The sequence below is a fragment of the Oncorhynchus nerka genome, linkage group LG20 (assembly GCF_034236695.1).
Source record: "Oncorhynchus nerka isolate Pitt River linkage group LG20, Oner_Uvic_2.0, whole genome shotgun sequence".
Lineage (NCBI taxonomy): Eukaryota > Metazoa > Chordata > Actinopteri > Salmoniformes > Salmonidae > Oncorhynchus > Oncorhynchus nerka.
Genome location: NC_088415.1, coordinates 63,199,956 through 63,221,631, shown reverse-complemented (window position 1 = coordinate 63,221,631; position 21,676 = coordinate 63,199,956). Strand labels below are relative to the sequence as shown.

General features: G+C 42.0%; 1 protein-coding gene across 1 annotated transcript in view; it reads right to left on the bottom strand.

Annotated features, from left to right (window-relative positions):
- LOC115102941 (corticotropin-releasing factor receptor 2) overlaps nt 1-12,643 on the bottom strand; it is an 87,710-nt gene extending 75,067 nt beyond the window's left edge. Inside the window, exons 1-2 of the mRNA XM_029623403.2 lie at nt 12,372-12,643; nt 12,140-12,259 (exon numbers count right to left, since the gene is read on the bottom strand). Coding sequence (XP_029479263.1) covers nt 12,140-12,259; nt 12,372-12,492 — 241 coding nt within the window. The 5' untranslated portion in view covers nt 12,493-12,643. The remainder of the gene's footprint in view (nt 1-12,139; nt 12,260-12,371) is intronic.
- Between the last annotated feature and the right edge of the window lie 9,033 nt (nt 12,644-21,676).

Genomic DNA, 21,676 nt, shown 5'->3' with positions numbered 1-21,676 from the left:
TGCTTAAGTTGCAAAAGATTAAACAGCCACCCAAGTGAGACGTGCCTTGTTGGTACCTACGAGGTAGAATGGTCCGATGTAGGTTTACATCAATTCACATTAATGAATTAATGAATCAAATGTAATACACGGCAAACTATAGATTCCAGTCAGTTTTTTGAGGACACAAGTCTCCATCACATTTGCGATATACCAAATGCTAAAAATTATTATTGTGATTGACTTGAATCTTTAGCATACCAGGTTATTAATAGTGATGGAGGAAAAATCACAACAGTAGAGTATCACAATATTATTGTTGCCGATTTTGATATCGATATTCTGACTCCAAGTATTGATTCATACAAAAACTATGTAGTTAATGTTAGCTAGCTAGATGACAGTATCTGAGCCAAAATGCTGTTATTTCTCATACTTTAGCCTGTTCTCCTATTCATTTTTAAATGGCGAGCAAACTTGTTTTCTGAACTTTTACTTCCATGATCAAAACTCATTTTGTTCACGCTGACTCTTAATTGCTAGCGGCTGAAGTAATCAGCAGCACTTCATTGGTGCAATCTTGAGAGTTTGGGTTTGCTCTTTAAAAGGTTATGAACCCTATAAGACACAGCAGATTCTTTGCCTCAACTGGACACAAATAAAAGGGGCAAAGCGTTGGGTGGAACGATAGGTTTGGCAGGGGAGAGGAAAGATGATTCACTCTAACTAACCAGTTACACACATTCCAGTTTTGATTTCACTGAATTTGACAAAGCACATGAGGCAACAAAGGAGTGGTCTGAAAGTAAATGGGGCTCCTGGGAGAGGTCACACGATTGTTCATATATACGGGAACATCCAGTGCCCTAGAGGCTGGACAGCTACTGAATGACACAGTGTAATGGTTTTCCTCCTCTTCGTCTGAAGAGAAGGTGTAGTATGGATGGGCCCAAGATGCGGCGTGGTAAGTGTTCATGTTTATTTTAAAGACAAACTGAACACAGACACGGAAACAAACACCCACAAACAAACAGTGAAACCCAGGCTCCCTAAGTATGATTCTCAATCAGAGACAACTAATGACACCCGCCTCTGATTGAGAACCATACTAGGCCGAAACATAGAAATCCCAAAATCACAGAAAAACAAACAGACAGCCCACCCCAACTCACGCCCTGACCATACTAAATAACGACAAAACAAAGGAAATAAAGTTCAGAACGTGACACACGGTTGTGACACGCAAGGGACAGACAATGAAGGACCTTTGAGCACACTCAACAACTCCTTCCAAACAGCCTGGTGAAGCATGTTTTAAATAAGCCATGGAATTGGATGAATACTCACAGAAAAGAAGGGACGGAGGAATTTTAAAAATGTATAAACCTCTTAAAGAGTTTACATTAATATTTATACATTCTAAAAGTAAAGGAAGGAAGCCATTTACTGTACAGCAGTGCCAAGGGAAACATCTGATTTGAGTTCAATTGTTGCCAAAACCAACTCACGTAACCCAGGCATTGGGACCACTAAACTGTTCATTTGAGTGCAATAAGGTCAAACTCAAGACTTGAAAGTCACAGTAGTATCTTTAGAACTGGAAAAGATGATGTGAGGCCAGGCATACAGTATATTCAAGTAAGCATTTCACTGTTTAGTCTAAACCTGTTGTTTAGAAGAATGTGACAAATAAACTTGATTTGATTCCATCTTCCCAGTAACAATTCAATGACCTGAATTTGAACCCAAATTCTACTTTGCAGGCCTACAGTAACTCCATGTCTGATATTGTTCAAAGTACTGTTATCTCAAGGAGACAATCTCTCAGTGAATAGAACTTGACTTCCATATGCCATATGTGTGTATGGAGCATCTACAGTGACAGAATATGTATCGTTTATATCAAGGCCATTTTTGGTTAATCTTGACCTATTTAAAGCCAGCTACAGTTAAGAAGTGTGTTAACGGGGTGTATTCACAAAAAGTTAACACCTAGGAGTGTCGAAGTTGTTATTGGTCTGCACAACGCGTCTAACAGGAATAGTTACGCATAAATTAGCAGTCATTAAAGTTATTTTTAAAGTAGAAATGTACAGCTCCTGATTTTAAAGTTGTGTCTTTAGGCAAGGCATATCAAAATAAATATAATGCAAGTCTCAATCATGGATTAAATATACAGGTGAATGCCAAAATAAAGGAAACACTTGAGTTAATGAGGATACAAAGTATATTGAAAGCAGGTGCTAATTAAGCAATTAAAATTCCATCATGCTTAAGGTCATGTATAAAAATGTCCGGTTGCCCATTATTTTGGCTACCATGGCAAGAAGAAAAGATCTCAGTGACATTGAAAGAGAGGTGTGTGTGTGTGTGTGTGTGTGTGTGTGTGTGTGTGTGTGTGTGTGTGTGTGTGTGTGTGTGTGTGTGTGTGTGTGTGTGTGTGTGTGTGTGTGTGTGTGTGTGTGTGGTCTCAGTCAGCAGATCTCAACCCATTTGAACACTGAATGGGGCAGCGTCCCTCCAATAGAGTTCCAGACATATGTAGAATCTATTCCAAGGCGCATTGAAACTGTACTGGCGCATTGTGGTGGCCTAACGCCCTATTAAGGCACTTTATGTTGGTGTTTTCTTTATTTTGGCTGTGGATAGTGATATTAATGGCCCATGTTGTGTCTTTGGACAAAACATATTAGGAGTACTGTTGTAAGCAATGATTTAGTGGTAAAAAAAATAGGTGGGTAAACACTGATCGCCATTTGCGGTGAGTAAAGTAACCCTCCCTATATTTTCAACGATATTTCTAGCATGTTTAACATGAATCTATGAAATACATTAATCCACACACACTGATTTTGTTCCCTACAGTCTCTGAGCTTGAATATCTGTATTGCTAGGACTCTCAAGATGGTGAAAGAATGGGACTGTAATATTACCCAGATATTGCAAAGATTATTTGAGCACACTGAATTTCTTGACTTTTAGTTTCTTGTCTTTAAAGGCTGTAATGGCTGGCTTTTTCTTTTCTATTAAAAGCATTATTTAGTAACTTTGTGACAAGAGCATTTTAGGGGATAAATGGAAAAAGGTACAGTATTGAGACAAAGAAACCACACACGCAGCATCTCTCCATACCTAAAAGCTTTTAACAGCCTAATGCTGACAGAGATGGTCGCCTCGCTTCAGGTCCTTAGGAAATTATGGTCCTTAGGAAGCTATGCAGTTGTTTTTAATGTATTACTTCTTACATTGTTAGCCCAGAAAATCTCAAGTGTTATTACATACAGCCGGGAATAACTATTGGATATAAAAGCGATGTCAATTTACCAACATTATGACCAGGAATACGTCTTTCCCGAATCGGATCCTTTGTTCGGACCTCCACCCTGGACATGGGATCTTACTCCAGAGGCCGACCCAAAACAACGTGGTCGCAGCAGGAGAGGCAGACGGAGCGGCCTACTGGTCAGACTCAGAGGGCGAGCACACCATCCACCACTTCCGAGCATATTACTCGCCAATGTCCAATCTCTAGATAACAAGGTGGCCGAAATTAGGGCACGGGTTGCCTTCCAGAGAGACATCAGAGATAGTAACCGTCTCCGTTTTACGGAAACATGGCTCACTCGGGATATCGGTACAGCCACCTGGTTTCGTCATGCATCGGGCCGACAGAAACAAACATCTCTCTGGTAAGAAGAAGGGCGGGGTGTATGCCTTACGATTTAACGACTCATTGTGTAATCAACAACATACAGGAACTCAAGTCCTTTTGTTCACCTGACCTAGAATTCCTTACAATCAAATTATCTTCCAAGAGAATTCTCCTCGATTACAGTCACGGCCGTGTATATCCCCGCCCCCCAAGCAGATACCTCGTCGGCCCTGAAAGAACTTCACTGGACTCTATGTAAACTGGAAACCAAACATCCTGAGGCTGCATTTATTGTATCTGGGAATTGTAAACCTTCTTAGTGATAGGAGTTCCGCTAGTGGGAAAAACTGTTTCGATTTACTCCTCGGATACCCTAAAATGTCAACAAAATATCATATTTCTTATGGAAAGAAGTATATTCAATAGGAAACTATTTTAGCAGGTGCCTAATGTCTTCATGGCGTGTGCAAACACACATTTCCAAGACTGTGTACTTCTGCTAAAACTGATATTTTTTATTCGCTTTTGAAGTTACGAGCCTGAAATCTTGAACATTAATATGACATTTCTCTTGCCTTTCTAATAGGATGGTCTCTCAACAACAAAAACAATTCTGGTTGGTTTTTCTTTGGATTTTCTCCCACCATATGTATTGTGTTATATTCTCCTACAATATTTGATCATTTCTACAAACTTCAAAGTGTTTTCTTTCCAATTGTACCAATTATATGCATACCCTGACTTCATTGCCTGAGCTACAGGCAGTTTACTTTGGGCATGTCCTTCAGACAGGAAGTGGATATAAAAGGGGCTTAGCCCTAAAAAGTTGTTTAACAAAGCTAACCTGAGAACAAGACCTCCTAAATTCAATCAGCATGTCGAATGCAAGCTGGTAGCATTCTGGATCATTGCTACTCTAACTTGCGCTATGCATACAAAGCCCTCCCCCGCCCTGCCTTCGGCAAATCTGACCATGACTCCATTTTGTTGCTCCCAGCCTATTGACAGAAACTAAAACCGGAAAATGTCCGTGCTCAGGGCTATCCAACACTGGTCTGACAAATCGGATTCTTCGCTTCAAGATTGCTTCGATCACGTGGACTGGGATATGTTCTGGATAGCCTCAGACAATAACATTGATGTATACGCTGTCTCGGTGAGCGAGTTTATTAGCAAGCGCATCGGGGATGTGGTACCTACTGTGACTATTCAAACCTTTCCTAACCAGAAACCGTTGATTGATGGCCGCTTTCGCCCAAAACTCAAAGCGAGAAACACCTCTTTTAATCATGGCCGAATACAAACAGTGCAGCTATTCACAACGTAAAGCAATCAAACAGGCAAAGCGTCAGTATAGAGAGAAAGTAGAGTAACAATTCAACGGCTCAAACACGACACGTATGTGGCAGGATCTACAGTCAATCACGGATTACAAAAAGAAAACCAGCCCAGTCTCTGACATTGATGTCTTGCTCCCAGACAAATTAAAAAACTTCTTTGCTCGCTTTGAGGACAATACAGTGCCACTGGCATGGCCCGCTACCAAAGCCTGTGGGTTCTCCTTCTCCGTGGCCAACGTGAGTAAAACATTTACATTTGTTAAGCCTCGCAAGGCTACCGGCCCAGACGGCATCCCTAGCCGTGTCCTCAGAGCATGTGCAGACCAGCTGGCTGGTGTGTTTACGGATATATTCAATCAATCCCTATCCCAGGAAAGCTAACGTAACTGAGCTAAATGACTATCGCCCCGTTGCACTCACTTCTGTCATCATGAAGTGCTTGAGAGACAAGTCAAGGATCATATCAACTCCACCCTACCTGATGCTCTAGATCCACTCCAATTTGCTTACCGCCCCAATAGGTCCACTGACGATGCAATCGCCATCACACTGCACACTGCCCAATCCCATCTGGACAAGAGGATTACCTATGTAAAAATGCTGTTCATTGACTACAGCTCAGCATTTAACACCATAGTACCCTCCAAACTCGTCATTAAGCTTGAGACCCTGGGTCTCGACTCCGCCCTGTGCAACTGGGTCCTGGACTTTTTGACGGGCCGTCCCCAGGTGGTGAAGGTAGGAAACAACATCTCCACCCCGCTGATCCTCAACACTGGGGCCCCACAATGATGCGTTCTCAGCCTTCTCCTGTACTGCTTGTTCACCCATGACTGTGTGGCCATGCACGCTTCCAACTCAATCATCAAGTTTGCAGACGACACTACAGTGGTGGGCTTGATTACCAACAACAACGGCAGGTATCCTAGTGGTTAGAGCGTTGGCCAGTAACCAAAAGGTTGCTAGATCGAATCCCTGAGCTGACCAGGTAAAAATCTGTCGTTCTGCCCCTGAACAAGGCAGTTAACCCACTGTTTCTATGCCGTCATTGTAAATAATAATTTGTTCTTAACTGACTTGCCTAATTAAATAAAGGTTAAATGAAGAAAGAAAAAACAATGAGACGGCCTACATGGAGGAGGTGAGGGCCCTCGGAGTGTGGTGTCAGGAAAACAACCTCTCACTCAATGTCAACAAAACAAAGGAGATGATTGTGGACTTCAGGAAATAGCAAAGGCAGCACCTCCACATCGACAGGACAGTAGTGGAGACAGTGGAACATTTGAAGTTCCTCGGCATACACATCACAGGAAAAACTGAAATGGTCCACCCACACAGGCAGCGTGGTGAAGAAGGCATCTCTTCAACCTCAGGAGGCTGAAGAAATGTGGCTTGTCACCTAAAACACTCACAAACTTTTACAGATGCACAATCGAGAGCATCCTGTCGGGCTGTATCACTGCCTGGTACTGCAACTGCACCGCCCTCAACCGCAAGGCTCTCCAGAAGGTGGTGCAGTCTACGCAACGCATCACTGGGGGCAAACTACCTGCCCACCAGGACACCTACAGCACCCGATGTCACAGGAAGGCCAAAAAGATCATCAAGGACAACAACTACCCGAGCCACTGCCTGTTCACCCCGCTATCATCCAGAAGGCGAGGTCAGTACAGGTGCATCAAAGCTGGGCCCAAGAGACTGAAAAACAGCTTCTGTCTCAAGGCCATCAGACTGTTAAACAGCCATCATTAACAAAGAGAGGCTGCTGTCAACATACAGACTCAAATCTCTGGTCACTTTAATAAATGGACTTAATAAAGGTATCTCTAGTCACTTTAAATAACCCAACTTTAATAATGTTTAGATATCCTACATTACTCATCTCACATCTCATATCTATATATCTCTATATACTGTATTCTATACGATCTACTTCATCTTGCCTATGCCGATCTACCATCGCTCAACTATATATTTATATGTACATATTCTTATTCATCCCTTTACATTTGTGTGTATAAGGTAGTTGTTGTGAATTTGTTAGATTACTTGTTAGATATTACTGCATTGTCGGAACTAGAAGCACAAGACTTTCACTACACTCGCATTAACATCTGCTGACCATGTGTATGTGACCAATAAAATTGGATTTGAATTGATTTAGCACATGAACTGTTAATATTACCAGCGATTGCAAGTTAAAATGTTGGTGTTGTTATCTTTTGCAGTGTATTATTCTGACCCCTGGGATTTCACACACATATTCCTCATAGCTAAACATTCAGGGATTACTAGTTATATCTCAATGACGAGCAAATATCTGTTGATTATCTGTTGATTATTGAAATGGTCTGGGCCTTGTTTCCCAGTTGGATTGAACTTAAAAATGACGATGACTGTATCAGACGCATCGTTATTTATGAGTGTTTCCAAAACAAGCACGTAGAAAGAGCATCGTTAGACCACGCGTCGATATTGAAACGATTGAAAGAAAAGCAGCACTGATCTCGCATGAGCTTATTCCATTCAAATCTTGCATAAACTGTTCGGACGCTACAGACAGAAGTTAGCAGATTGGTTGTACCGACTTCAGACGACTCCCAAGACACCATCGTGTTCATTTCAATAGAGGGCCTAATGTGACAGACTGGATTCAAATCTTGGTTTCCTGCACACCACAAAGATGTTTAACCTGCAGATTCAAAACTTAGGCATTAGCTTGCAGAGCCTGCACAAGATCTCCTGGGCCCGGTTTCCCGATAGCGATGGAATTTAGGCTTATGAGTGTTTCAAAGATGCATCTTTCCTACAATGGCCGAAGACGTAACATGCGTTTTCCAAAACACCACGCAACGCAGAGAGAACGTTGGCCACGTGCGTCGTTGAGGCATGTGTTGATACTGATAGGATCGAAAGAAAGCCAGCACTGCTCTCAGAACAGCTTTCTCCATTCAAATCTTACCTTAACATTATAATTATTCCACAATACTGACGACGGATCAGCTCCTAAAAAGATATCCTCATCTACAGCTGCAAATATTGAGGGTGGTTATTATAATGCTTACTCTATAATAATGCACTAAATCAAGATTTGGCACATTATTGCGCACATGTTGTAACACATCATGAAATACTCTGAACAAAAATATGAATGTAACGTGCAACAATTTCAAAGGTTTTACTCAGCCATGGAAGAACCGGGACATTTTCAGCTTCCAGGAAATGTTTACAGATCCTTGCAACATGGGGCTATGCATTATCATGCGGAAACATGGGGTGATGGAGGTGGATGAATGGCACAACAATGGGCCTCAGGATCTCGTCATGGTTTCTCTGTGCATTCAAATTGTCATTGATGCAACTGTGTTCATTGTCCGTAGCTTATGCCTGCCCATACCATAACCCCACCAGCACCTCTGTTCATAATGTTGACATCAGTAAATCGCTCGCCCACACAACGCCATACACACAGTCTGCCATCTGCCCGGTACAGCCTTGGTGAGGACGACGGGCAAGCAGATGAGCTTCCGTGAGACGGTTTTTGGCAGTTTGTTCAGAAATTCTTCGGTTGTGCAAAGCCACAGTTTTATCAGCTATCGGGGTGACTGGTCTGAGACGATCCCACAGGTGAAAAAGCCAGATATGGAGGTCCTGGGCTGGAGTGGTTACACGTGGTCTGCGGTTGTGAGGCCGGTTGGTCGTACTGCCTATTTCTCTAAAACGACATTGGAAGCGGCTTATGGTAGAGAAATTAACATTAAATGATCTGGCAACAGCTCTGGTGGACATTCCTGCAGTCAGCATGTCAACTGCACACTCCCTCAAAACTTGAGACATCTGTGCCATTGTGTTTTGTGACAAAACTGCACATTTTAGAGTGGCCTTTTATTGTCCCCAGCACAAGGTGCACCTGTGTAATGATCATGCTGTTTAATCAGCTTCTTGATATGCCACACCTGTCAGGTGAATGAATTATCTTGGCAGCAGAGAAATGCTCACGGACAGGGATTTGAGAGAAATAAGCTGTTTGTGCTTATGGACATTTCTGGGATCTTTCATTTCAGCTCATGAAATGTGGGACCAACATTTTGTATGTTGCATGTATATTTTTTCCCCGGTGGATATTGAGGTAAAATTACAGACATTAGCTTACAAAAGCAAAATATTTACTCAATTGAATGAATGTCAAATTGATTTAAATAGTATTGAATGATATAGGCCTATATAGCCTATACTGAAGACTATTTAAACAACATGACAAAAAGTATGTGGACATCTGCTCGTTGAACATCTCATTCCAAAATTATGGGCATTAATATGGAGTTGGTCCCCCTTTACTGCTGTAACAGCCTCCACTTTTCTGGGAAGGCTTTCCACTAGATGCTGGAACATTGATGCGGGGACCTGCTTCCATTCAACCACAAGAGCATTGGTGAGGTCTCTCAGAGATTTTGGGTGATTAGGCCTGGCTCACAGTAAGTGTTCAAATTCATCTTAAAGGTGTTCGATGGGGTTCAGATCGGGGCTCTGTGCAGGCCAGTCAAGTTCTTCCACACCGATCTCATCAAACCATTTCTTTATAAACCTCACTTTGTGCATGGGGGCATTGTCATTCTGAAACAGGAAAGGGCCTTCCCCAACTGTTGCCACAAAGTTGGAAGCACAAAATCGTCTAGAGTGTCATCGTATGCTGTAGCGTTAAGATTTCCCTTCATTGGAACTCAGGAGCCTGAACAATGAAAAACCCCCTCAGACCATTATTCCTCATCCACCAAACTTTACAGCGTACAATGCATTCGGGCAGGTAGCGTTCTGGAAATCGCCAAACTCAGTTTTGTCCGTCGGACTACCGGATAGTGAAAAGATACAGTGCATTCGGAAAGTTTTCAGACCCTTTGACCTTTTCCACATTTTGTTGTGTTACAGTCCCATTCTAAAATGGATCAAATAGTATTTTACCTCATCAATATACACACAATACCCCATAATGACAAAGTAAAACATGTTTCTAAACATTTTTGCAAATGTATGAAAAATAAAAAAACTTAAGTATCACAACTACACAAGCATTCAGACCCTTTACTCAGTACTTTGTTGAAGCACCTTTGGCACCGATTACAGCCTCAAGTCCTCATGGGTATGACACTACAAGTTTGGCAGACTAGTTTCTCACATTCTTCTCTTTGGCACACTAGTTTCTCCCATTCTTCTCTGCAGATCCTCTCAAGCTCTGTTAGGTTTGATGAGGAGCATCGCTGGGCTCTGGCTGGGCCACTCAAGGAAGTTCAGAGACTTGTCCCGAAACCACTCCTGTGTTGTCTTGGCTGTATGCTTAGGTTGTTGTCCTGTTGGAAGGTGAACGTTCACCTCAGTATGAGGTCTTGAGTGCTCTGGAGCATCAAGGATCTCACTGTACTTTGCTCCGTTCATCTTTCCCTTGATCCTGACCAGTCTCCCAGTCCGTGCTGCTGAAAAACATTCCCACAACAGGATGCTAACGCCACCATGCTTCACCGAAGGGATCGTGCCAGGTTTCGTCCAGACATGACACTTGGCATTCAGGCCAACGAGTTCAATCTTAGTTCTCATGGTCTGAGAGTCTTTAGGTGACTTTTGATAAACACCATGTGGGCTGTCATGTGCCTTTTACTGACAGGTGTGCCTTTCCAAATCATGTCCAATCAATTGAATTTACCACAGGTGTATTCCAATCAAGCTGTAGAAACAGCTCAAGGATGATAAATGGAAGCAGGATGCATCTGAGCTCAATTTCGAGTCTCATAGCAAAGGGTCTGAATACCTTTTGTAAATAAGATATTTCTGTTTTTATTTTATACATTTGTTAACATTTCTAAAAAACTGTTTTCGCTTTGTCATTATGGGGTATTGTGTGTAGATTGATGAGGGATTTATTTGATTTTATCCATTTTAGAGTAAGGCTGTAACGTAACAAAATGTGGAGTCTGAAAACTTACCAATGCTTACCTAATAAAAATACACTAAATCACAGACTTGGAACAGCATTGCACACATATTAGGCTACATATTGAGAAAAATTATAGAGAGGAGCAAAATAGAACTCAATTGTTTAAACATGAAATGTATTTCAATATGAATTAAATAGGCCTATTGGGAACTTTGTGTTTGTAGTCAACTTTGATCTGAAGTTATTGTCAGTCACCATGTGACAGATAAGATCCAAGTTTGAAGTTTTATTGTCACGTGCACAAGTACAGTTCAAATATGTTGATTTTTGCATTCGTTAGCTCAAATCACCCCGTCAGACTTCATAAATAAGCAATATGTCTATCTCTATCCCCATCTCTGGAGTTGACAGCTCCACCATCATCTGTGACCTATTATTTTCATTATGACATCTGACACTATTATTTAATTAGCGACTCTCATCAATAACTACTCTTCTGGATGTGAACAATGACGCATCGAGTGACACAGGTGTTTCTCTACATTATCAAGCAGGGTGCTGCTGTTCACCCATGTGTAATAATCCATCTTGAGAAATTAATGAAAGATGAATGAATGAATGGATGTTTGCAGGTTAGGTATGGTGATGAAAACCGAGTCTACCAAAAGCACAGGGCAGGTCAGAAAGCCAACACAGAGAGGAAAGATAGCGTTGCTTATTTTGACATTGTTGATCATGTGTCATAACAGGATGGTTCTGGTAGACATAACTGGACTCAGTATTCAATATAAAAATAACATAAATTGGATCAAATCACACTGGATTTGATTTCAGATTTCCGTTCAAATTTATACCGGGTGTATTACAAAATTATTAGAATATGACAATTCATTTCAATACAGTGTTTCCTGTTAAAGAATGTGTTACTATATCATCACACATCTTGGTAGAGCAATTGGAGAAAACCGCATGAATAAATGTATTCGCATTTGCAAAAATGGTGCTTGAGTCTTCTGACTCTATTCCAGCAACCCACGGGAAAACTAAATATGATATTATTACTGTACCTAGAATTAGAAGATTGGTTTCGATTGCACAGTTTAGAGTTACTGCTTAATATGATCTGCAACATTACCACCAGAAAAGTATCGCCAACCAATTACACATGGACAGCGACAAACCCCATAAACATAAACGGTGGGAAAAAAAACGTTAACAGAATGAAATGGTTTAATGTCTTACTTGTTGTGTTGTACTTCACCCCATTGATGTACTCCGGACAGGGTCTCTCCACCATCCGTCCGGTGTTGCTCTTTGGCCAACATGTTCCAATCTCATCCGTTGTGGCATTGCAATACAAACCTTTAAATAAATAATAAGACGTTTTAAATAATGATAATTATTCGTCAAAGTTGTCAAGAAAGAGCATTAGCCTAACCATTGATGACCGTGTCAAAATCACCCCAAATCGTACCGTCAAAATCCATCAAAGAGAACGATGCGTTTTCATAGAAACTGTCTTGAAATGAATCCATCATACTGCAGTTTGGGTCTCCAAACTCCCCAAAGATGATTTGGTAAATGGTTGCATCCATGGTTAATTGATAGGTTAAATCAAATAATTTTAAACTGGGATTGAAGTCCAAGAGGTTCCCTACACGAAGCCCACTACAGTATGTGCATGTGTTTCATCCAAGCTATAACGGAAAGAAAGAGTGTGCCCTTTCAAACCCATGGAAAACGTCTCGTCCAACTAGTGCACTCAGAAGTGACTCCAAGTGCTCGAGCGCGTATTTCTCTCTCCTACTCGCACCGCTCCCTGTACAATCAGATTGACACACCGAGCCTCAGCCTATTTATACACATTCATCATCCCTCTATGGAATTATGCAACAATTATGAAAGTGAGTTAAATTAATACCAAAAATACTTTAATTTAACCATTGTCCATCTGTTCTGTCTCTTGCAGCCGTTATCTAATTTCGTGAACAACAATCTGGTAAGCAAACTACTGATCCAATCTACTTTTGAGACGAATGGGGTTTGGAAACAATATTTTCATTTTTTCCCCTCATAAATGTTGAAGTAAAAATATGAGTTATTTTCTGTAGGTAGGTAGGGAGAGAGCTACAGAGATGAAGATTAAAACGGGTTATAGATAGCCTACTGCTGCGTTTGCGTGCTAGTCAGGAACTAGGAAACTTTGAAATGTCCTACGTGCTAACTGTTTGTAGTTATACACATGCCAATTTCAACCAGTTAGCAAGTTGAACATTTCCTAGTTCTGACTTGCACGTGAACGGGCCATAAGTCTGAGACTTGCTGTGAGTGACTCAAATGTGGCTTTAAATAGCCTTCAGTGGCATGTAGCCTAGATAATACAGTATATAAATACCCACTGTATGTAGGCTACATCCAAAACACAGACGATTTAACATTTCTAATGTGTTTTACAAATGGAAATTGAGGACAATGGTTTTAAAGTAACTACAGTCAGGTTTCCTCTCAGCACCCCCTCAAAGGGACCATGTCTAATCTTGTATTCCTTTACAAAATTAGATACTTTTTCTAACAGTAGTTGGTCAGACATCTATCACAATAGCTTTTCCATACCCCTGAGTTAAGGCAGGAATTCCCTAATATAATATTATCCATCCAGATGGAAAAAGGGAAAGTTGGCCTATCTATTTTTTGTGGGATGACGAAGCTGTTTAATTGATAAAGTAAATGGTATAGTCTATTCCCAGATAGCTTTTGACACTTTTCCCAATGCTTTCTGTGATACCCACGTGTGTATCCCAATTATGTCATCACAGACCAGTGATCTGTTTATGTGTTCAATTAGACTCCTGACCTTTAATCAAAATCTATCCCACAGCGTTGTTGAATACTCATTCCAGATTGGCTAGAAGGGCATTCTAGAAAGGGGATTTAGTAAGGGATAAATGCTGACGTTCTGTACGCAGCGGGGCGAGGCTAAAATTTAAAGTACTACCCTAGAGCAGGACTCTGTGCTAAGCTTTTAAAGCCTACCAGCTATGGAATTAGACTGGCGTATCATTATCACCGCGATGATGATGATGATTATTATTCATTTACATGTTATGCTCCATATTCCATCTGGCTGATGAAGGAAGCAGATAAGTAAACAAATCGGTAAATAACAGAATCGTGCTGACTGCACATCCAATTTATAAACCTATGGGACAGTAATCACGTATTGGCTGTGATACTATATAATGTGCTTCTGCTGTGGAAGGTTCAGACTGGTTTTAAAGGAAATCTTCCAAATTCAGAAAGAAGACAGTCTTTAAGATGCTGAACTTTGGCTTAATCTTTACACTCCGCTCTCAATTGTTTGCGCAGCAGGGGCATCACATATCAGTTAACTACATGCGAGACTTAATAATGGCCTGCTATTTCCTAGGCATTTCCTTGAGATTAATTTAACTGCCAAGTGAACACTAATTTGAGTTCGACAGCGTTATTCCCTGAATGCAAAACAGTGAATCAAGAAGGCTTTATGCATATTGACTGATATGGCTTTACAGAAAATAAAGTGGCTGTGGCATAAGACAATTATCTTTCAGTTTTAATGAGCCTAATACCAATGCATTTGATTGCTTTTTCAAGAGCATGTTGGAGTACAAATAATTCATTTTGAACTTCTGTCTCCTCAAAAGGATTTTGGTCTGTAAACTTCGGGACCATAGGCTAGACCTGCAGTCATCACATATGTGCATCCTTAATGTAGGCTGTGCAGGTCCAATAAAATATGAATTATCTGTGCTCTAATGGAGTTTGGTGGCATAGTTTACAGCAGTAACTTTAGAAGCCTACCTTGTTCTACACATTTTTGTTCCTACTGAAGTACGGTAAAGGTAAACCCGTCCTGGGCTTTCTGTTTCAGAAGTCTTGAAGTGGATGAGGGACATCACATTAGGGATGCAATGTGGATCAAAAGACTAGCAAATAGAAGACCAATGGACACCAGAGTTGTCTTGAGACCCCAAGGCTCTCAACAAGGCCTGTAAGGCTTTCACCTCTCATGTACTGAAGTTGGAAGCTTCTAGAATTGCTTATTGATGCAGTATTTTTGTTGATGAGTATTGACTGCATGTGAATAAGTGCAGTTCGATCTGGTTTGTGATATGAGATGTTGTAGCACATCATGTTATGATGTCTTTTTTGGTCATAGCATCATATTTTCAGATGCAGACTGCATTTACCCATTAACCCACTACACAGCCATGGACAATCTACGACAGGTTACTTGAATGTGTTGACTTTCTGGTAACTTTTGTATCCTCACTCCTTCCTCTTTATATGTCATCATAATAGTGAGGACAACAAAATATATTAGCAATATAATAATATATTCTTCCTTCTGAAGTCAACTTGTCTGACCTAATTTTAAACACTGACTATCATTTCTATCAAGCCCAGTTCAACCATGTTTGTGCTGGTTCAAAGAGACAAGTTTGCTTTAATTGTCTGAATGACAAAGACTGAGTCTGCCAGGCCCGCCAGACAGGGAAAAAGCTGCAGATTCTTCCTCAGTGAGGTGTTGCTCAGAGCAATGGCACAAGGAACTAGAAAAACAGATTGCGGGGAAAAAGAGTGGGAGCATGCAGGATGTAAGAAGAAGAAGCAGCTGAAGGAGTTATTGTCATTGTTTGGTATCATTTGGCTTAATGTCAGATACTATAATTGGAAAATGCTCTATTTTTTTCCTGCCGTATGTTAGTTTATTGTTTGCTTCACAGTCCTTAATCTCTTTTGTAATGGACATCTACTGGTAGAATCTCTCTGAAAGCAAGATTATGTTTTATCATGATACATCTGGTCTTACGTTTTAGACCTGATCTGAAATAAGAGGGAGCTGTTAGTTTGCAATGATAGTGAGAATACAGGAGCAGAAGCTGCCTGTTTCAAATAATCACGTCGAGGCAGGAGTGATGATGAAATGTTCTGTAGCTAGGGTGACCACATTTAAAATACCCCAGGTACTGGAGCGCAATACAAATTGAAACAATGTCATAATTTCTCAAAATTTGTACCAGTGGTTTTTGCCCACAAGTGTAGCCTATTGATATTAATCCTCCAATTGCAATGTTTGTCTATGCCCACACATATTGTCTCGAAAAGGTAATATTTTTAATACCCTCAAACGCCAAGTTAGGCAAACGTAATTTCAAAATAGGCCACTGTCAGTCGTAAATGATAATTAAACACATTTTACCGGTGAAACTTCCAAACTGCATCTGCATGCCAATCATTTGATCTCAATGGATTTCATGGGAATATGGATTCAGATCTTCTTGAATTACTGTTTCCTGGGCAGAACAGATGGTGTTAACAAACTAAATCCTGTATTTAGTTTCAATCCAAACACATTCTGCCTAGTCGCGCACGCTGTCGTTACATTCTCTTTTTTGTTTTTTACTATTCAACTAAGCATTGTAAAAATGGAAATTAGGTGATTTTTTTGTTGTTCTCTAACTGTAATGTTATACCATACTATTATATTTGGTTCTGTTATGTAGAATACGAATGAATCATTATGAGTTCTTCCAAGACATTCAACCTTTGATCTAACTTTACTAAACAGGCACAGTTGTGAGAAGTGGTGGTGCGACGATCTGGTGGCTCAGGCAGCACTGCTCCTGCTCCACCGAATTAGCTATTTGAAGCGTACCTAGAGTACCTAGCGTACCTAGTGTACCTAGCCTATTCTTTTACCTTGCACAATATTTGCTGTTGAAGAAATGAGATACCATGACATGTGTGGCTGTTATATAAATCTGGGAGTATGTGGCCAAGTAAACATTTCTTGTGAGGCTCAGGGAATGTAAAACCATTAGTTAGGGAGACTTAAAATAGGATTGAATGAAGTAGCAGTGAATATGTTGAATGAGCAACTCATGAATGAGTTTGCTCACAAGTCCGACAAAATTACCTTATCTTCAGGGATGCAACTTTCACTGGAGATGGGGGTCATGATACCCCACATTCATAACTTGCATTCCCCCTTCCCCCCTCCAGTTTTATCATTGCGCTGTGATACCAAAAATGGCATCTGTGTGCTTTAGGAATATGCGGACACCACAGAGCAGGCGGACATGCTGTGTAAATGCAAAGCTTCTGAAAGGCTGGCTGAACCAGCATGGGAGAGTTGAACAGAGGCAGCTGCTGTCAGTGTGTAAAGCAAGCAGAGCAGAAACCGGCTACTCTTTAGTTGACTGATGTAGCTGGCAAGGTAACTGCTGTTTAATTTAACAAAAAAAATGTAGACTAATGTTTATTCCCAGTGCTGAGCTAGTAGTATACCTGACATGTAATGTTAGCTAATGTTTCATCCCCTCTTGAATTAAGGTGAATTAATTAGCTAGCTAGTAGCTATAACAGCCAGTTCAGCTCTAGCTCAGATAGTAATAAATAGGAGCCACGTCAAATCACTATCTAAGAGCTGTTGTTTGTATGGAATTGTTTTGTAGCCTTTTTTAACTGTTTCAACAAAAGTACATATAAATTAACGTAGCTAGCTTTCGCCAGTTGATGTACCGTTAGAGAGAGAGCTAGTAGGTAGGTATAATTTTTGCCTCATTCACACAAGACCTGAATCAAACGATGAAACCAGCATCCAAACGATTGAAGATCAATAATTCTGATGTTTTTTTGTGCAATGTGGGTTTTTATTAGTCAGTATAATAGCAATGTAATGTTATTGACCTGTCAGTTACCCTAGCTATTTCCCTGGTTTTCACATTGACACAGTAATAAACAGCTCTACAGGTTGCACTGTCATGGTGCTTCACTGTCATGGTGCACTTGTCAGTAAACAACATTATGATCATCATGTCTTAGCAGGATCAGATGGTGACAAGTGTCCCAGTGTAGCACATGGGGATGTGTGAAATGTACTCCTCAGCCTGAAGTATCGCACTTGTGTCGCCTTATTAGCTAGCTTTTGAGGTGGTGCAATTGGCAATGATGCTTGAGGACATGCTCATAGGTCCTGAGTTCGTGCCAGGTGTGGGTCGAATCGGGAAGAAGTGTTACTCGCTAAGCAAGCAGCGTGATGTGCTTTATACCAGCAGGGTCAGACAGTCAGGGAAGACCATTCTAAGGAGCTGAGGTGAATTTTGCAGTATATTAACAATATCAGTGAATGATATAAAGTTCCATCTTGAAGCTACAGTCTGGGACCTGGGAATAATGGTAATTTCAATTATTGAACCATTGATTATATTCTTGAAAAGTATAATGTATAAATATACACCAAGGGAATTATTTGTCATGCCTCATCTTACTTCGGAGAATCAGATGTTGACGGCCTCTGCAGGGTCGGCCAGCCAGGGAAGGCTAGTCTGTGACGGAGCATAGATACATTTTTGCAGATCCAACACTTTATTCTCTCAGTGCAGCAAACACTGGACAAGCCAGATGCTTCAAAGATTGAAACTATTTTAAGGTAGTCTGACAAACCTTCATAGTTGATTGCCAAACCTAATCAATGGTTGATAACGCTTTTCCAGATAACACTTGGCACGTAAAACAAAAATGCAAGGAAGACCTGGTAGAAGCTCTTGATGATGATGAATGTATACAGATGTGTTTGAATGTCCAGTCATGTTCATATAATCTCAGGCATAAATTACTGCAGTTTAAGACCATCCATAGAACTTGTGAAACTGAATATCATGCACTCAGAAATGTCTGTCACAACCGTCTTCCTGGAAATGACTGGACCAAAGCGCAGCGTAATGAGCGTACATTTATTTTTATTTGAAATGAATGTCGCCAACAAAACAAGGAAACGACCGTAAAGCTTAACTTGGGCAGTCATGCCACTAACAAAGTCAACTACCCACAAATGCGAAAGGAAAAAAGGCTGCCTAAGTATGATTCCCAATCAGAGACAACGATAGACAGCTGCCTCTGATTGAGAACCACACCCAGCCAAACACAAAGAAATAGAAAACATAGAAATAAAGATACTAGAATGCCCACCCTAGTCACACCCTGGCCTAACCAAAATAGAATTCAGCCACCCTGGCCTAACCAATAAAAACCTCTCTATGGCCAGGGCGTGACAATGTCATTCCTCTGCTTGAGGTGTAAATCACAAAAGGGGACATATTTGCATATGTTATTGTCTTGTGAAGGCTGGCTGAATTCTGGTAGAATATGTATTTTATCTCAGCATGTCTACAGATTCTCCCTTCTCCTTGTTTTTGCTTGCTTCTAAATGTTGATACTGGAGACTGTTATCAAACTTAACTGTGTAACCAAGCATCTAAGAAAAACATTGCTATTAATTGGAAGGTTGGTAGGCCGTCATTGTAAATAAGAATTTGTTCTTTACTGACTTGCCTAGTTAAATAAAGGTTAAAAAAATACAAATAATATCCTCACACAATGTCACAATGGATGGCAGAAATGTCAAGTTGTGTATCACTAGATTTGACTTATTACAAGATTAAGGGTATACTGGGCAACTTTTATAAAGTGGGGGGACACTTCTAAACCCCCAGGGGGTCTGAGGGTCCTCCCCCAGATTTTTGGGGGGCATCTAAAGCTAATTTCCTACATTTCTACACAATCCAATACGACCCATGGCCCTTCTAGCTGTCTCTATTTAGAACAACAAAAAGTAACTGCAATAAAATGTACCGATGTTCCATCACAGACTAGTCTTCCCTGGCATTTTTGGTTGCGAGACAAAGGGCCAAAATGCAGGACACCCAATTTGGGATATTGGGTCACACTATGTGTAGCGTGTGAAGGGAAAAGATTGTTCTTTCATAACTAATGTAATTCGAGAGAAGCTAACATCCAGTCCCTGGAAAATAATGTGGACAAACTCAGGGCAAGGCTCTCCTTCCAGAGAAACATAATGGACTGTAACATACTCCGTTTTACGGAATCATGGCTCTCTCTGGATATGTTGTCCCTATCCATACAGCCAGAGGGGTTCTCCGTTCATTGCGCTGACAGGAAGAAGGAACTCTCTGGGAAACAGAGGTAGAGGGGTATGTCTCATGATTAACAACTCATGGTGTGAGTGTGGTAAAGTCCAGGAACTCAAGCCCTTTTGTTCTCCCAATCTGGAATACCTCACCATCAAATGTCAACCGCATTACCACCTGAGATTATTGTCACTGCCGTGTATATTCCCCTCCAAGCCGACAGCGCTCTCAAGAAACTACACTGGACTTTGTGCAAACTGGAAACCACATATCCTAAGAAAGCATTTATTGTAACTGGGGACTTTAATAAAGGAAATCTGAAGATAATGCTCCCGAAATCTAGCAACACATCTCCTGTGCTATACGCAGAGAAACAAGCTTGACCGTTGCTACTATCCCTTCCAGGACAGCTACAAGACAGCTACAGGACAGCTTCTCCCCACCTATAGGACGAAACTTAAGCAGGAAGCTCCCGCGGTAAGGACTGATCAACATTGGTGTCACGCCCTGGCCATAGATTGGCTTTAATTCTCTATTTTGGTTAGGCCAGGGTGTGACTAGGGTGGGCATTCTATGTTCCTTTTTCTATGTTGTTGGATTTCTTTGTTGTTTGGCCGGGTGTGGTTCTCAATCAGAGGCAGCTGTCTTTCGTTGTCTCTGATTGAGAACCATACTTAGGTAGCTTTTTCCCACTGGGTTTTTGTGGGTAGTTAATTTCTGTTTAGTGTGTGTTGCACCTAACGGAGCTGTTTCGGTTGTCTCTTTGTTGTTTTGCATTTTAGTGTTCCGTTTCAAATAAACATGACGAACACGTACCACGCTGCGCTTTGGTCCTCACCTTCTTCCACCAACAGCCGTTACAGAACTACCCACCACCAACGGACCAAGCAGTGTGGTAAAAAGGAGTAATGGACATGGGAGGACATTCTGGACGGGAAGGGATCCTACACATGGGAGGAGATCCTGACTGGAAGGGATCGACTCCCATGGGAACAGGTGGAGGCAGCCAGGAGAGCAGAGGCAGCAGGAGAAGGGAACCAGCGGTACGAGGGACCACGGCTGGCAAGGAAGCCCGAGAGGCAGCCCCAAAACAATTTCTTGGGGGGCACCAACCAGGTCTCCACCTGACTCCGCTACACTCCCCGTGCTTACCGGGGTGAGCAGGTGACTGGTGCTATGGGGTGATGCGCACTGTGTCTCGGCCGAGTATTCACAGGCCGGTGTGCTCGGTGTCAGCGTCCCGCATTTGCCGGGTGGAAGCTGGCATCCAGCCAGAACGGGAGAGGCAGCTACGCGGTCGAGACCGCCAGTGCGCCTCCACGGCCCTGTGTATCCGGTGCCTCGGCCAAGGAAGAGGCCGCCTGTATGTCTCCCCAGCCTGGTGATTCCTGTGCCTGTTCCCAGAACCAAGTCTCCCTCCAGTCCGGAGCTGCCAGAGCCGCCCTCCTGTCCGGAGCTGTCAGAGCCGCCCGTCAGTCCGGAGGCGCCAGACCTGCCCGTCAGTCCGGAGGCGCCAGAGCCGCCCATCAGTCCGGAGCTGCCAGAGCCACCCGTCAGTCCAGAGTTGCCAGAGCCGCCCGTCAGTCCGGAGCTGCCAGAGCCGCCCTTCAGTCCGGAGCTGCCAGAGCCGCCCTTCAGTCCGGAGCTGCCAGAGTCGCCCTTCACTCCGGAGCTGCCAGAGTCGCCCTTCACTCCGGAGCTGCCAGAGTCGCCCTTCACTCCGGAGCTGCCAGAATCGCCCTTCACTCCGGAGCTGCCAGAGTCACAGCCTCTCAGTCCAGAGGTGCCCCTCAGTCCAGAGGCGCCC